General features: G+C 36.4%; 1 protein-coding gene across 4 annotated transcripts in view; it reads left to right on the forward strand.

Annotated features, from left to right (window-relative positions):
- The window catches only part of tmem68 (transmembrane protein 68), a 59,783-nt gene extending 42,982 nt beyond the window's left edge, over nt 1–16,801 (forward strand). Inside the window, exons 5-8 of one of the 4 annotated variants that reach the window (XR_011352318.1) lie at nt 6,845–6,905; nt 7,993–8,132; nt 9,711–14,663; nt 16,031–16,801. Coding sequence is in view for 3 of the 4 variants with exons in the window: in XM_069921483.1 (XP_069777584.1) it covers nt 6,845–6,905; nt 7,993–8,132; nt 9,711–9,815 (306 nt within the window). In the remaining variant the exon portion in view is untranslated. Of the gene's footprint in view, nt 1–6,844; nt 6,906–7,992; nt 8,133–9,710 lie in introns of all 4 variants that reach the window. The other 3 variants (XM_069921483.1, XM_069921484.1, XM_069921485.1) reach the window with 3 other exon arrangements.
- Nucleotides 16,802–17,156: the final 355 nt, after the last annotated feature.

The raw sequence follows: 17,156 nt of genomic DNA on the forward strand, positions 1-17,156 counted from the left end.
CCATCGCAGGGGAGAAACATCTACAAACCCACCAACTCCCACAGCTACCTCGACTAAACCTCCATGCCCTGTAAGGATTCCGTTCCTTTCTCTCTATTCCTCCACCATTCTGCTCCCAGAATGAGGTCTTCCATGCCAGATCATCCAAGATGTCCTTCTTTATCAAAAAAAATGTATCACCATCAACTTGGCCAACACCTGCATATCCTTTATTGTCCACTCAACTTCCTTAGCTGCCTCCGGCTCCCAAGCCCAACATGGACAGGATTCCTCTTCTCCTCACCTAACCCACCAGCCTCCGCATCTAACATATCCTCCAACTACTGTGATTCCACCACCAGACATATCTTCCCTTCTCTTGCCCCCCCCCCCCGCCAAATTGCAATACTCTCTCTGATTCCCTCGCCCACTCCTCCCTTCCCACCAATCATTCCCTTGGCACCCACCTCTGTAACCACAGGAGGTGCTCCACTTGCACCGACACCTCTTCCCTCTCCACCAATTGGAGCCGCAAGCAATCCTTCCATGTGAAGCAACATTTCATTTGAGAATCTGCTTTATCCGGTGCTCCTTTTGTGGTCTATTCAACATCAGAGAGACTGGATGCAGACTTGGAGATCACTTTGTTGAGTGCCTTAGCTCTGTCTGCCACAATAGCGGCCATTCATTTCAATTCCTCACCTTATTCCCTTGCTGACATATCTGTCCATGGTCTCGTGCACTGGCAGACTGAGACCACCCGCATATTGTATGAACAATCCTAATATTCCATCTGTTTCCTTGCATCTGGCTGGCATCAATATTGACTTTGTGAAACACAATAGGGCTACAGGCTCTGTGATTGTAGTAAACACTCCAAAATAATGGAGGAACTCAGCCGGTCTTTTTCAGCATCTATAGGAGAAAAAGATATATTGCCAATATTTCGGGCCTGCGCCTTTATTCAAGGGAAAATCAGAAAGGGCAGAAGCAGGATACAAGCAGTCCCCAGGCTAAAACCGAGTTCCGTTGCCTAGGTCTGTCTGTAATTCAAATTTGTATGTAAGTCAGTACAAGTACATACAGTCTTTATTTAGCATCAGTTTGTTAAATGTTTATCTTAGTATATATGCTTATAAAACACTTCCCAATGCACTGAAACATCTTAAACATGATGATACAATACATAACAATAATACAGGCAATAGTACAGTACTGTACGCAATGATAAAAGTAACTGCATTTAGTTATAAGATCATGATTAAAAGTTAAGATGGAGAAATGGGCTACTTTCTTGTGAAGCAGGGCAATGGCAGCAACTCCATGGCCCTCCCCCATCTTTGCTCTTTCCGCCTGCTCGCTTGCCTCCCTCCCTCCTATGCCTTCCTCCCGCTCGCCTCTCCCTCCTGCTTGCCTGCTGCTCCCTCCCCTCTCTCCCCCCACCCCCACCCCGCTCGCCTGCCACTCTCTCCCCCCCTTTCAAATGTTCCCTTGAAATGCGGTACACAACTCTCTCACTGTGCTGCCTGATAGCAGCCTCAGCATCATGCAAGAGTACCCTATAGTATAACCACACTCATACTGGAAGTTCACAGCATTCTCCTTCCGGTCGGCTTCTTGGTATGCAAGTATGAGTTGTTCATAAATCAGGCGTTTTCAATCCCAGGGACTGTCTGTATATCAGAAAATCTCAAAATTCAAGCAATGGGGGAGGAATCCAGATCAACAAAAGATGTTAATTTGATGTGATAAGGGACTAAGTGAGAATTTTACACTGAAGCTGGAGCAACTCCCCCCACCCCCTTCTTCCCCCATAGTCTCTCCATTCCCTGTCTCTTTTCGCATGGACATGATAAATTCTACCAAGTCGCTTATCTTATCTAATTAACAACTTCTGCTGGTCTGGATTCCTCCCGCATTGTTTGAATTTTTCTGATGTATCCTGCTTCTGCCTTTTCAGATTTTTCCTTAAAGAAGGGCTCAGGCGTGAAATGTCAGCAATGTTATCTTTTGGCTCCTATAAATACTGAAAACACCACTGAGTTCCTCCAGCATCTTGGTGTGTGTACTTATTAATATCGACCTCTGATTGGTGTAGCCACCCCTCCCTCCATCTTCCCCTTTCTTTTCTTTAGTTCTGTATCTCTCTTTCATTTTCCCTCTGTCTCCTTTGACAGAGCCAAAAACCACTCCCTCTCTTCCAATCAATTCTCCCATTTCCTCTCTCCTGTCCTCCTGATACCAATGAACACTTTTTGTCTGTGGTCTGTACTCTTCCCCTGTCCGTTCTTCTTATCTCCCCAACCTTTTAACTCAGATGTCTTTTTACTCACACCTTGAAGGAAGGCTCAGGCCTAAAACATCTGTTGTATATCTTTACCTCTTATGCAGGCTACAAGACCTGCTGAGTTCCTCCAGCATTTCTGTGTTTTTTAACTATGACCTTGGTCGCAATCTTTGGAGGGGAAAAAGTATAGAAGCCTGAAAACCAGCACCTCTTGGTTCAAGAACAGTTTCATGCAGGTTCTTGAACTCCTCCCCCATGCTACAGTAATCATAAATTAATCCAACATCACAAAAAGACCTGTCTGCATTATTGTAAGGCCACCTCGTTTTCTTACATTCATGGTAACTGTGAACGTTTATTATTTTTTTTGTTTATCTCTTTTTGATTTAAAATATGCGATTGTAGTTTTCATTGAAGTATCTGTTCAGCTGCAAAAGTAAGAATTTTTGTGTATGTGCATACTTAAGTTGATTAAAATTTAATTTGGACATACTACACAGTAACAGGCCCTCCAGTCCCATGAACCCATGCCTCCCAAAATCGCCAATTAACCAAGAAACAATGCATGTTTTTGAATAGTTGGAGAAACTGGAGAACCCGGAGGAAACTCATGCAGACATGGGGAGAATGTACAAACTCCTTACAGATAGTGATGGATTTGAATCCAAGTCACTGGCAATATTAGTGTTACGCTAACAGCAATGCTGCTCTAACTATGCTGTAATTGTACAATGCATATGTCAATAAACTCATCATGATCAGAATCTGGAGAAGGACCTTAATTTTTAATTGGATATATTTAAATTAAAGAGCGTTGTGAGTAATCATCTGACTTCATATTCATTTGCTCACAATAAATTTAAAAGATTTCTGGAGCTTTTATAAAAATAGAACCCAAATTAATCCAGATCTGGGAATGACTCAGTTAAATAGTTGTACTTTCAAACCAATTGTTACAATGTAGACTAGTAGCAATAGAAATTCACCAAGATGATGGTATCTTCAAAACAATAATTTTATTAATAACTATTAATAATATAAAATCTTACTTAACTCTAAACTTAACCCATTTATGTGCAGCAGATCCCAAACCATTACAGCTCAGGCACAATGCTGAAAAGATGATACAAATTCAAAATTCAGTCTTAAACATCCTGTTTAAACTTAGAATCTTTAAATTGATATTCAGAAGTAATTACGAAGTATTTTGAGACATCTCGTCATCAGACTTCTCAAAACTCACAAATTCTTGTTGAGTTGCTTTCAGAGAAATGTTTCTTTATCTGAATGATTTCACAATTGCCCTCTCTTGAGTAGAGGTTATGGATCTTGTTATTTCTGTGATGCTTTCACAAAGCTAGGTAAGGGTTAAACAAAATAACCATTGAATAGTTATTATCTAACTGCAAGAATGACTTTTTTTTTAACCAAGATGTGGGTCAATAACAAGTGGCCATTACAATACCTATAGTAGCACTGCTCTCTTTCGTGATCAAGAAAAGCAGTTGAAGTGCCCATCCTCCCCAAAACCACTCTAATTCTGTCTGCAAATGATTCTCTGATGAAACTTAAAAATGCTGTCTTCTTGAAGTATTTTTATTCACATGACTGGCTTGAACAAAAACTGGTTTCATTTCAGTTTCCCAAAAGCACAACTCATCTGGCAAATGGCCTACTCCAACTGTCTTTCTGAGCAAACATCCATTATTTCAGACTTTCAGTAGATCAATGAACTCTAATTTTATGGCTCTGTTTACAGTTTTGAAATAGGAGCCATAGTGTCTCTTTAAAATGGTGTTCTCTGTGTTTCTCCCCTGTTTCCGAATCCACACAGTAACTTTACGAAGAAATATATATAATAACCTAAAGATTAATCATAACATAAGTCTGAAACACCAATCTTTGTAAGATTAATACTGATCTCATAAATTAAGATAAATCTTCCACATGTCTGCATTCATTCAAATAACTAGCTTGACTTGTGGCAATCATTAAGTTTCTTGACCTTGGTGACATAGAGAGCAACATTGTTCACACTACTTTACCAGACTCTTGATTTTCATCCAGTATTGTGACTCATCATGTGGAGCATGTTGTAACTTCAAAGTCACTAGATTTAATAGCCTTGTATTTGCAATTCATCTGTGATGTTAATTAGAAACCAATTGTTGGTGAATCAGTCAAATTTCTTCATAACCACTGGTCAATCTTATGCATTCTATAATTATTATTCAGGTGCAGTGCTGTCAGCCTGAACGATAATGTCTCCCCATCTGTCACGAGCTCTGACCCTCCAAACTGTAGTTGTTGCTTCCCCTGTTCTCCTTCAGTGAAGGCTTCATCTTTGAGTTGAGTCCGTAGTCGGTGTTGAGTTTATGATTATACAAGGGAAAAATACTGATATTAATATTTTCCATGTTTCATAAATATCCATGTTAATTTCTTATTTATATCATGCCCTGATTTTGAGATTATCCCCAGATTTTGAGGTTAATTAACTTCAGGAATATTTCATTTGTTGTGAACATATTTTGGATCCCTGAAAGCATCATCAAAAGCATTTGAATTCAAAGCCTGATACTTCTCAGTTATCATTCCCTTAGTTTAAAAAAAAAGTTCCAATTGTTTGTCTTGATTTGTTTAAAACATTCCTTCTTATTATACAGTCTTTATAGAAGAAACCATTTTCCTTTTTCATTTCCTATTTTATTGGTTTTTATAGGAAATACAATGCCATGAAGGGAACAAAACTGAAAATACAGTATCACATATTAATATAAAACATCAAACAGTATAAACTTGATTTTGCCCCCCCTCCCATTGGAATAGTTGAAAATTAAAAAAAGCATTAAAAGTATTATACTAAAAAAAACCCCACCTAACCTACTCTAATTTAAAAAAGAACTAACAAAAAACAGCTGAGGATCTTATCCTGAGGGTTACATATGTTTTGTAGTTTTTGGTTCCTACCGTAAATTAAAAAAAAAGGTACAACAATCACTATATCTCATCTGGAAGAGTGAGTACATCTAATCACATGAAAATAAAACAAAATGTCACCATAGATCTTCAAATTTCACCAATACATGACATCTAATGTTTTCTAAATTTAAGCATGACATATTATGAGAAAACCATTGAAACACTGTTGGAGGTCTCGAGTCTTTCTATTTGAATAGGATGGCTCTTCTAGCCAACAATGTAGAGAAGGCCATAACCCGTTAAACAGGGACAGAAAAACTCCCTATGGAACCCATTTGTGGATTAATAACTTTGATTATATAAGATTTAGGTGCTCTGGGTGCTATTCACTTGATGTACTGAGGTCGATACTCGATCCTTAGCTTATTTTTCCTTTTTTTTTTCTTCCTTTGTGGTTGACTGTGCTTAGTGGACAGAGTAGGATTAGTATGGGTTTTTTTCCTTTTTCTTTCTCGCTCCTTTTTTCCATTTTTCATTCATTTTTTAATTTTGCTTTTTTTATGTACAGATATTATTTCATTTAGGCATCTTTTCAGAATCATATGCTTAAAAGAGAATATCAATGGAAGCTCCATAATTAGTTTTTAATTATTAATATGATTAACTGTACAATTAGCTTATGATTCATATTCTGTATGTTAATACATTAAGATTGAAGACTATTTTCTGTTCTACATATGATATGTTGTAGCAAATAAATGCACATTACTCACAACTGTCAGTAGAATGACTGACTTTAATCATGTGATCCGCCCTCTTTCACGTCACTTCTGGCGAAAAACCCGAAACCGGAAGTGGCGTCACGGCACATCCACGAAGCATCTTGCCAGCACGTGTTTCTGCCCCGAGATTTCGGAGAGCCCACGACATCTTCTCAATTGAGTACACCGTGGCGATTTGGCCCATCCGGGCCGTGATCGCTCAGCTCACTACATCGTAATATTACTCTCTCTCAAATTAATAAAAATATATTAAAAAGGAAAAATATTTATGCTTAAAAATGTACGCTAATTTCTTGGCAGTCTGATTTTTGGCGTCCAGTTCAGAAGGGAGTTTGAATGGTGTTGCTCTTTTGAGTCAGGTCTGGACATTCATATGAAGAGCAAAAACTACAAATGTTAGAAATAAAATCAGGCAGCAACTGTGGAGAGAAAAGCAGAGATGATACTTTAGATCAGGGTGGCCAAACCTGCTTAATGTAAGAGCAACATACGGTAAACTTCAGATGTTTGAGAGCTGCAAGACGGCTTATCATAAGCCACGAGCACTAAACTATCATTGTGAGCACTGTTTGGTACAATGCCTGTCTCAGCCAACATATTTCCGAGAGCCTCATATTATATGTCAAAATGCCACCCTGCTTTATGTCAATCAGTCCTCTTCTGAATGGTTATTTTGTAGTGTCACCGGATACTAAGAGCTTCAGATACCAATTAACTAGTTGGGAAATTTTGGTATAGAATAACTCAAGGAATCTGCTGGTCACAATCACTTCCTGTTTAAAATGTAGTTCATGAAGATTTTCAGTGATGCAATATGTTTTTCTAAAAATATATGCAATTTGTGTGCTTCTATATTATTATTTTCATTTTTTAGCCCATAATTCCGATGTTTACACGGAATGTTCGAGAAGGATTTAGAACATTTGGATGTTTTGGTAAGAAATATCTTCCATTGAGTTTTGCTACTGTGTATTTTAGCATGAGATATTAGCAATGCTGTTTATTGTTAAAGGACACAATTTTTAATATTTATTCACTTGGAAATATTCTTCACATTCAAGAAGCAAGATGAAATGTTTTATAGGTATCTATTATTTTGAATTGTCTCAGATTTTTCTCCAGATTTACTCATCTCTGGAGTTTACAATACATTAAACAATAAGTGAATAGTTGTGAAGAAACATTTGACATGCTGTTAAAATCCACATTTTTTTCACCAAGTTTCATGAATTGTTGCATTATGATTTCACTTTTAACTTTTTGAATTTAGTACATTCTAATAATATAAATTGTGCTCATATAAACAAAATTAATTTAAATCTGAAATTAGAATAATCCTGATACTAATTTGAAATTATAACAACATGGACGACACAGTTGGCGTAGCAGTTAGCACAATGCCTTTAGACCGCCAGCAATGGGGACCGTTGTTCGAATCCCGCGCTGTCTGCATGGGTTTTCCCCAGGGTCTACGGTTTCCTCTCACCATTCAAAACGTACTGGGGATATAGGTCAATGGGGAGTAAATTGGGCGGCACGGACTTGGGGGCCCACATGGCCTGTTATTGTGTTGTATGTCTAAATTTAAAACCTTGTTGAAAATGTTTAAATTTAAAACCTTGTTGAATAAGGGATAAATATTTGCTGGAAATTGCAATAGATTTGGGGGATAGGAATAATGGAACAACAATTCTATAATTTAATGAATATTTAACATTGTATAAACCATTGCGTTAACCATTCAGTTCAGAAAGTTTCTCAGCCGAGACACAATTTTGCACCACTTTTTAAAAAAAATCATGCCAAAGTAACAAAATATTCTGGAATCGGTGGGCATCATATATAAATAATCTGTTTGTGGGTTTTTAGATCAAATTGTAAAATGTATTTTTATACCAAATACATTTTAATTCGAGTTGACAAATAGTTAGAATATTTTAATTCTTTTCAAATTGAAATGAGACTCCACGATATGCACTTCTAGTCAGCCGTCTAACTTTGTCACTTTTAATCCTTTAACAGGTATTTGTAAATGGTTGTATGAAAATTTTAAATGGCCATTTGTTCCTATTTATGGAGGATTTCCTGTCAAGTTTTGCACCTATTTGGGTGACCCTATTCCTTATGACCCCAATATAACTGCTGCTGAGCTGGCGGAAAAGGTAACTTGCTTTTCTCTACAGTACATTGAATGCGATCGTGCTAGGATGGCACACAGCCTGAAATTACTGCACAAGGTCCCTGCTGTCTGGACTAAAATGGAGACAGAGGGTTAATCTCACTGGCCGCCTTCACCCAGGAGTTGGCTGTTAAGGCAAAGCAAGACCTCGGTTATACTCTGAACACCAGTACGATCCTTGGTAGAAGGCTCGGCTGAGGGGCAAAACTTTGTCATCTGTCAAAGCGTGTAAATCTTAAAACATTTTTCTGTCTTTGATATTGAGTCATTTAAAATCATTTTGATAAATGATTAAACATAATTGAAAAAGAAACAAATCAATGGGCATATTAGGCAGAAGCAAGTTACTAAAATAAACCCTCCCTGTTTTGTGATTATTAAAGTGAATAGGATACAAGTTCTGATGACAGCTTTGCGTGTATAGGACTGGTGAGGCAGGTAGCCAATCTGGAGTCTGGTGAAGGAGCAGAATGACAATTGTGGTGGTGTTTAGGACATTGTGTCACGGTACCTGAATGCCTGCATGTCCTTTGGATTTCTAGCTGCTGCTGGAATGATTTGTGCCATTGTTACATACTTAGATGCCTTGTCATTTAGAAGCAAAAAGATAACATCTCTTTAAGCTTTGCTATTTCTTTTCTGAGATCCCATATTTGATGGGCTCTACTTTTTAATGTCTAATTCTACGGTATGCAGTGCTCCGGTTGTTGTGTTTTCTACATTGGAGAGACTGGCTGCAGACAGGGAGATCACTTTGCAAAGCACCTTCACTCTGTCTGCAACGGTGACAAGAATCTCCCAATGGCCAACTATTTCATTTCTGTGCCCCACTCACATGCTGACGTCTGTTCATGGCTTCTTGTACTGGCCAACTAAGATTACCTATAAATTGGAGGAGGAACACCTAATTTTATGTCTGGGAACTCTCCAACTGGATTGCATTAACATTGACTTCTCCGCTTTCTGCTAGCCTACTCCCCGTTCTCCCTCTCTTCCCTATCCCTCTGTCTTCTTTCTTCCAGCTCTCCTCCCCCTTCTCTCTCCATTCACAGAGCCAACCCCATCCCCTTGTTGGCTGGTGTGCCTTCCCTCCTTTATCCACCTATTACCTCTTACCTGTGGGACTGTGCTCCTTCCCTTGCCCCACCTCCCCACCATTTTGTTTGGGTCTCTGCCTATATTTTGTTATAACCTTGATGAAATGCTCAAGCCAGAAACATTGGTTATGTATCTTGCACTGTTTGAGCTGCTGAGTTTCTCCAGCATTGTGGTTTTACTTCAACCACGGTGTCTGCAGACTTTCATGTTTTACTCTCGAAAACTTGAGGGTCTATCTATTGTTTCAGTGACCAAAAGCAACATTGTAATTATATCACTTTGGAAAACTACCTATAGTGCTGTTTAATTTGTTGCCTGCTGTTGATGGATGTATTAAAGATTAAGAATTTGCTGATTGAAGCAGGTTGTCTGTAAACTTTAATATGCTTTAAGCATAAAACTATTATGTTGTGAGGCCCAGATGTTTGTACTATTTTCACATATTCCCTTTTCATCTTTCTAGGCAAAGCAAGCTGTGCAGAACTTAATAGACAAACACCAAATAATACCAGGAAATATACTACGAGCCCTTTTGGAGCGTGTTCGCTGGAGACAAAAAAATGATTGACTATACTTTTGAGAACTAATTTCATGAACACTTTTTAAAACATTATTTTGGAAGAGTGTGTCGATTTAAAAAAAAAAAAAAAATGAATAATGTCTCCTGTTTTGCATTAAAATTACTTTGTTGAACAAGTTTTTTGCACCAGTATTAATGTCTTCTCCTATTTCCTGTCAATTTTGGTATGAAAATTTGGTCTTGTAATGTGCTGCATCAAATATGTGTTTCCATTACATTCTTCATCTTAGTGAGGTACTATGGAAGTGTAATGAGCAAAGATCAGATGCTCCCTTTTGGAATCTGAGAGTAGATGGTCGTAAGTTGAAGTGCCAAATTCCTTTCAAAGTCGCCTGGAGAATAACATTGGTAAAGTTATGGAGAGGACCTGTCACAGGAAGTGGGTTATGGGCAGGAAATAGTATTATAGACATCTTTTAAAAAATTTCACTAGTTTAAATATTGGAAATATTTGTTAATAGTTCCAGACATCAGTATATCTACACGTGTTAACAGGTATCGTTCTTTCTCCAACCAATTTTTTTTGTTTATAAATAGATGATATTCTCATGTATTCTGATTATCTGCTAAACCAGGTGGCAAGGGCTGTAATTCTCATTGACTTGGGACATATTTTATGCACCAGGTCATCGATGGTGTAGGTCAGTGGTTCTCAAGCTTTTTTTTTCCACCCACATACCACTTTAAGTATTCCCTATGCTATAGGTGCTCTGTGATTAGTAATGGATTGCTTAAGGTGATACGTGGGTGGAAAAAAAAGTTTGAAAACCGCTGTTTTAATTGTACCTAATTGATGTGTTATGTGGATGGTTTCATAACTCCAAATGAAATGAGCCAATGACAATTTTTCTCAAGCAAAATATTTCAGAAACAATTGGGTCTAGAGCAGTGATTCTCAACCTTCCCTTCCACTCACATACCACCTTAAGTAATCCCTTACTAATCACCAAGCACCGATGGCATAGGCATTACTTAAAGTGGTATGCGAGTGGAAAGAAAAAGGTTGAGAACCACTGGTATAGGTAAATCTGTTTTTAATGGATTGTAACATGTAGGTTCAAATCAGCGTATAATCTGTCAAAGGATTCTACATTTCCAGAATCTGTACTAAATGAAGTATCATTTCAAATTTGTGGGAAAAAGTCAAATTAATTTGTAAAATATATCATAAATTGCTTTTTATTTCCTGTTTAAGACACTCAAACCCACCTTTTGACCTAAAGTGGAGGAAAAATATGTCCAACAAATGTAGTTGTGCTGTAACTGGAATGAGCATTCAATGTTTTAACTGTTGTCGAACAATTTTGTATGATTTCATCATAATGGTTGACAACCTTGAATCATTGGATGATAAAGCAAAATTCAAGTTAGCTTGATTTGTTATTTGCCTTTGCTATTTCTTTAACTTGAACCATTTCTTGAAGGAACAACAAATCCCAATGTTTTAAAGTTCAGGGCTGACAGATTTTTAAATTGTATTGTGTAATTTACATCCTGGAGCTTGGTACCTGTATAATGAATTTCTTTTTGTATAATCTCACTTCAAGCTCAAATACAGCAGCCAGTTCTCTCAAACAAAAAAAAAAATTACTATTGAACTGGAGGCATTATTAAGGGAAAAACATTGTATAGACAATGAGAATTCCCCTGAATCTTCTGAATGTTTTTGATGGAATATAAACACCCTGAGCAAGGAGATAGTGACTTGATTTAACAACTCATTCAAAACACAGCATTGTTGATTATATAGCTGTCTTACCATGGCCTTGTCAATCTCAAGAGTTTCCACCCTAAATCCTGGCATTGCGCTTCAACCTACGGCATTGTAATTGCCACTGAACCATTTTTGTTCAATATGCAAACTTTGCATGCAAATTTATACATTCCAAATAAACCCAAACAGTTTTGGAATATGGCTTTGCCAATTCTCAATTGTGAGGAAGGAAAAAAAAGGCTGTTTTTTTAACTTGTGGTGGGTATTTCTAATGGGTGGACTTTGAAGGTAGAAAATGAGAGTGATTTTCCTGTTAGACAAGCAATGTACAAAAGTGTAGCTGAGTAGAATAAGCACAAATCAATTCTGGACAGTTTTATTTTCCATTTATTTTTATTCTCATTCCATTTGTCTGTAATCCATCCATATTTTAAATAATATTTAAACATTCCATCTCTGCAATGCCTTCATTCACTTTGGTGCTGACGTATTTTTTTTCCAAGGCTGAACAGCATTGCTAAATTCACGATTTAAAAAGGCTGGCAGTGTATCCAACAAACTAGTTATGATTGTTGGTAACATACAGTGCAGCTATTTCAAAGCAATACAAATGGAATGATATTGTTTTGAAATTGTCTTTGCAGAAAAGAGGGGAAGAGAAACTACAGATTTCAATAATTAATTTAAATTAATCAAGTGCAAAATGATCCTTTCTGCTTAGTATGAGACAGAAATCATGAAGAAAAGAATAGCCACCAAGTTTAGGGAATGCATCATGTTTATTTCTGGAATTGCTTCCAGTTGTACAAGGCTTGCCTCGTGAACCAGAAGCACTGGGACAATAATTAATGATCCATTTGCTGGATTTCACTGAAAAGCATTACTTTAAAAACTTTGGTGCATTTTTTTTGTTCTCTGATATTACGAATATTCCTTTAAGGGAACAACTGACTGTAAGATGGTTCATATTTGCTGACCAATGGAATTAACTTATTTAAATATTGATTTTTTTAAAAAACTTTGAGTTGGACAATATCAAATATTGGTTCTGTGATCAAATCCTGCCTGCACATGGGCCAAAACATTCCATATATTTTGATCACTATTTTGGTTATTTTACCATGGATCAATTCTTATGATAATATTTGAAAGCAAAAACAAAGTTTTGTTTAATATCTATGTTCTGATGTCTGAATGTGGACTAAAATATTTTTTCTACATACCATAATAAGTTCTATTTGGAATTTTTGTGTGCTGTGGTAATCCACATATATAAAAGAAAAATGCATTTCTGTATTTTGTATAAAAATCCAAACTGGTCTGGATAATTTACAGTGCCCTCCATAATGTTTGGGACAAAGACATTTTTTTCCTTTATTTGCCCCTGTGCTCTACAGTTATAAATTTGTAATTTTTTTGTAAGCAATTAACATGATTAAAGTGCATATTCCAGATTTTATTAAAGGGTATATGTGCACATTGTGGTTTGACCATGTAGAAATAACAGCAATTTTTATGCACAGACCCCTCATTTCAGGGCACCATAATATTTGAGACATAGCAATGGAATGGACAGTATATTAAAGTAGACATGTTTAGTACTTTGTTGCATAGGCCTTGCATGCAATGACAGCTTGAAGTCTGTGATTCATAGACATCACCAGGTGCTGAGTATCTTCTCTGGTAATGCTCTGCCAGGCCTCTATTATAGCCATCTTCAGCTGCTGTTTGTTTTGGGGGCTTGTCCCCTTACGTTTTCACTTCAGCATATGGATGGCTTCAATCAGGTGACTGACTTGGCCATTCAAAAACTTTCCTGTTTTTAGCTTTGAAAAACTGTTTTGTTGCTTTTGCTGTATATTGGATCGTTGTCTTGCTGTAGGATGAAGTGCCATCCAATGAGTTTGTAGGCATTTTCTCGAACTTGAGCAGATAAGATGTTTCTACACACCTCAGAATTCATTTTGAGCAGCCATTAGTTGCATGGTCATTGCAGATAAATGTGCCAGTACCTGTGGCAGCCATATATGCCCAGGCCATAACACCCCCAAAGATCATGTTTCACAGATGGGTGCTTTAGATCTTGGGCAGTTCCTTTACACCTCCACACTTTGCTCTTGTCATCATTCTGATACAGGTTAATTTTGGTCTCATCTGACCACCAGACCTTTTTCCAGAATTCTGCAGGGTCTTTTAAATACATCTTGGCAAATTGTAATCTGGCCTTCCTGTTTCTGTAGCTATCTAGTAGTTTGCATATTGCAGTGTAGTCTCTGTATTTCTGTTCATGAAGTCTTCTGTTGTCAGTAGTCACTGACACATCCACACTTGCCTCCTGAAGAGTGTTTTTAATCTATCGTACAGGCATTTGGCGATTTATTTTTAAAATTTTCAGCCTCATAATCGCTTCTTTGACTTTCTTTGGCATGACTCTGGTCTTCGTGTTGAAAAATAACACTCCAAAGGTGATCCAAAACCTAGAAGCAAGCTTACCTCTCTTATTCCTCACCCAATGAAACACACCTGAGTAATCACAAACACCTGTGAAGCCAAATGTCCCAAACATTATGGTGCCCTGAAATGGGAAATCTATGTAAAATAAGTACTGTAATTTCTATCTGGTTAAATACGAATAACCTATAGTAAAATTTGGAATACCTTGGATGTCAATTATTTTGTCTATACTTGAATGTTAATATGTAAATTTTAATAAGACTATTATTACTGTAACTTGATTGTATAATTTGGATTTTTCTGTTATATCTCAAACCAATGTAAATGCCATGTTTGAAACATTTTTAGGCATTTCTCTATTTTAATTTGGCTATTGCAAGATTTTGAATTATACCTTGATAGAATTATTGTATTTTGGATCTGAATTAATGTATTGAGTTTGTTTGTGATGAATTTTTTTTTAAGATGAGTCCTAATAATTAGGTTTTTCTTTCCCTCTATAAATTGTTTATGATGATGCAATTTGCTTGATTCCTTTACCAGTAGAAGTACCAACACTTGCCATGCAGAAAGTTGACATGCGAAACACACCCTTGCTACTTGTTGAAATAAAACTTTACTGCACACCTTGGACTTGTATAGGCCAGTGCAAAGTTAAATTTCATTAGGTATGTCCTTCAAAAATAAAAGATGGTATTTTTATAACTGCTGTGTTCTTGAGAGTTTTAGAAATAAAAAAAAAATCATTGAAAGGATTGCTGAGCTGCCTCAAGGTAACTAAGTAAAGTTTAAAATAAAACAAAGTTCCACTTTAATCTGAATAAGTCAAGATGTATTCTGTATTTTGTGTAGACCAGCTTCTGGTGATTCTTTACAGAACATGCTATTTGATCCTTGACAACAGGCTTTGTAACTGCAATTATTTTAATAATATTTTCAGAGAGAGAAATGGCTTTTAAATTAAGGTTCTTCCCTTCAGCTAAATTATCAAAATAATTTATGTATGAAAAGTAACAATCCTTTGAACTATGTGTTATCTAAAATACCTGAAAGATGAAGAAAATTGCTCTAATTATTTTAAATGTAAAAGGTAGCAAGAAAAAAAAATGTTTACATACAGTTTATAATTCAATGATTAAAACTGAGCTCAGCAGTTTTAAAGCCCATGGAAAAGAGAAGGCACCACTTTTTCCATTGGAAAGTGAAATTTGTCATTAATTATAATCATGGTGTTTTAGGGAGGGTGGCTGGATTAAATGGGCTAATACAAACATGCATGTGAAAATTCCAATCAACATTTCCATCTGAGTTTTAAAGCAAATCCCATTCATCTTATTTGATTACAATATCAATTACGAATGATACTGAGGTCTCTCGTTTGTTTCACGATCTTGCACAACGTTCGGGCAATTGGCATGAGGTATCTGGATCATCTATACAATAGCTAATCTAGGGATGTGGAATAAAGGGAAAAAGTCATATCAGGAGATAACTTTGTCACTATTCTGACAACCATTGTCAAATCCAGTTCACTACTTCACCATGAGTACTGAGGGTCTGAACCTTCACAAGATGTGAAAAATCATAAAGACTGCTTCTTGCTTATGTCTAATCATTGTCTAAACTTGAACTGGCTGCAGACTTCTCTGGTATGGATAGAATAATGCTTTACATGGGAGACTAGCTTGGGAAGATGGGAGTAGAAACTGATCATCTTTGGATAATCCTTGAAGTGGCAATGGGTTCCATTTCTAATTAAAATAATTGGCAATTTCTGCATGGTATTTCAGAGAGCAGGTGTTTATACTTGTACTGGCAGCACAATGAAATGAGCACAAGCTTTTTTTGTCAAGCTGCTAAGATTGCTTATGTACCAAAGTGGGCACTAAAAAAAACTTTTGTGTTTTTCAGGGACAAAGGTGTAATTTTTTAAAAAATTAAATGATTTAATTTGAATCCTTCATTACAGTGAAGGATTATGTACATAATGTATGTAAATTCTTTGTGACATTGCCATATCCTTTTCCCTTTTTAGAAGGCGTCATAATGAATATTCTATATTTAACTCTTCTTATGATCATGGAAATCAAAGTAAATGACTCAAATTCATGAAGGAAATTGTTCTGAAGGCTGCCTAAAATATTAATTTCACTGCCTGTGCTGTCATGAAGAACAGCCAATTGACTGAACAGGACAGAGGACCAAACTGAACAGGCCAGCACACAAAAGACAATGGAAATACTGTCGAGTTGCTCATGTTACCATTGTTTTTAAATGAACCATTTTTTGTGTAATTGAGCAAATAAATACTAAAATTGAAAAGCAGTTCTAATTTTTGAAAGGGCTTATGGGATCAGAACAGATTGAGTTCTTTTTTGTTGAAATGATGGTAATATTCAAAAACATAATTCATCGAATTTTTTGTAGTCATTGTTTCTGAATATCAAAATTTCTGTCTGAAAATATTGTGTATCCATAAAATTTTATGCATTATTAGTCACTTTAATAATATTTATATAATATTTGCTTAATAGAATGTAAATAATATGGGAAATCAGCAAGTTTTTAGAGAACTTGTACCACAATAAATGTGAAAAGTATAATAATGTTACTCTAGTTGAAACCATATTTAAACTTGGTATCAAACAAGAATTAATCTAGAATTGACTGAAATGTAATTGCCTTTTAATGTACACATGCCTGTATGGAAACTTATTTGTGTTGACAAAAATGCGTCGTTCAGATAATCTGATATTGATGGTGACATTTTTAATACTATCTTTTGAATAAAGGATGTTATATGCAATCATTGTAATGGCATTCTGTACTTCTAGAAATAGATTGGAGTTCTTTACATTGTACGACTAGAATTCAGATGAATGGCTTACTTATTAGCAGGCGATTTTATGATCTTTCCAAACAGAAAGGTTGTTTTATGAGTTTCCATTACCTTTTGTCAGCAACTCCTTGTATGAATATGAAGAGAACCTTGTTTATTTGGCCTGCAGCAGCTGCAGGGAATTTCTAGTGGTGATTGCAGCAGTAGTGAGATCTGGTATAAGTGCTTTGGTCAACAACCATTTAGTGGCAAAAACTATCAATTGGGGAAGGTATTGAGTCAAAAACTAAGTTCCTCCCATGGCACTTAAATATCTTAACAG

This window comes from Narcine bancroftii, chromosome 2 (assembly GCF_036971445.1).
Source record: "Narcine bancroftii isolate sNarBan1 chromosome 2, sNarBan1.hap1, whole genome shotgun sequence".
NCBI lineage: Eukaryota > Metazoa > Chordata > Chondrichthyes > Torpediniformes > Narcinidae > Narcine > Narcine bancroftii.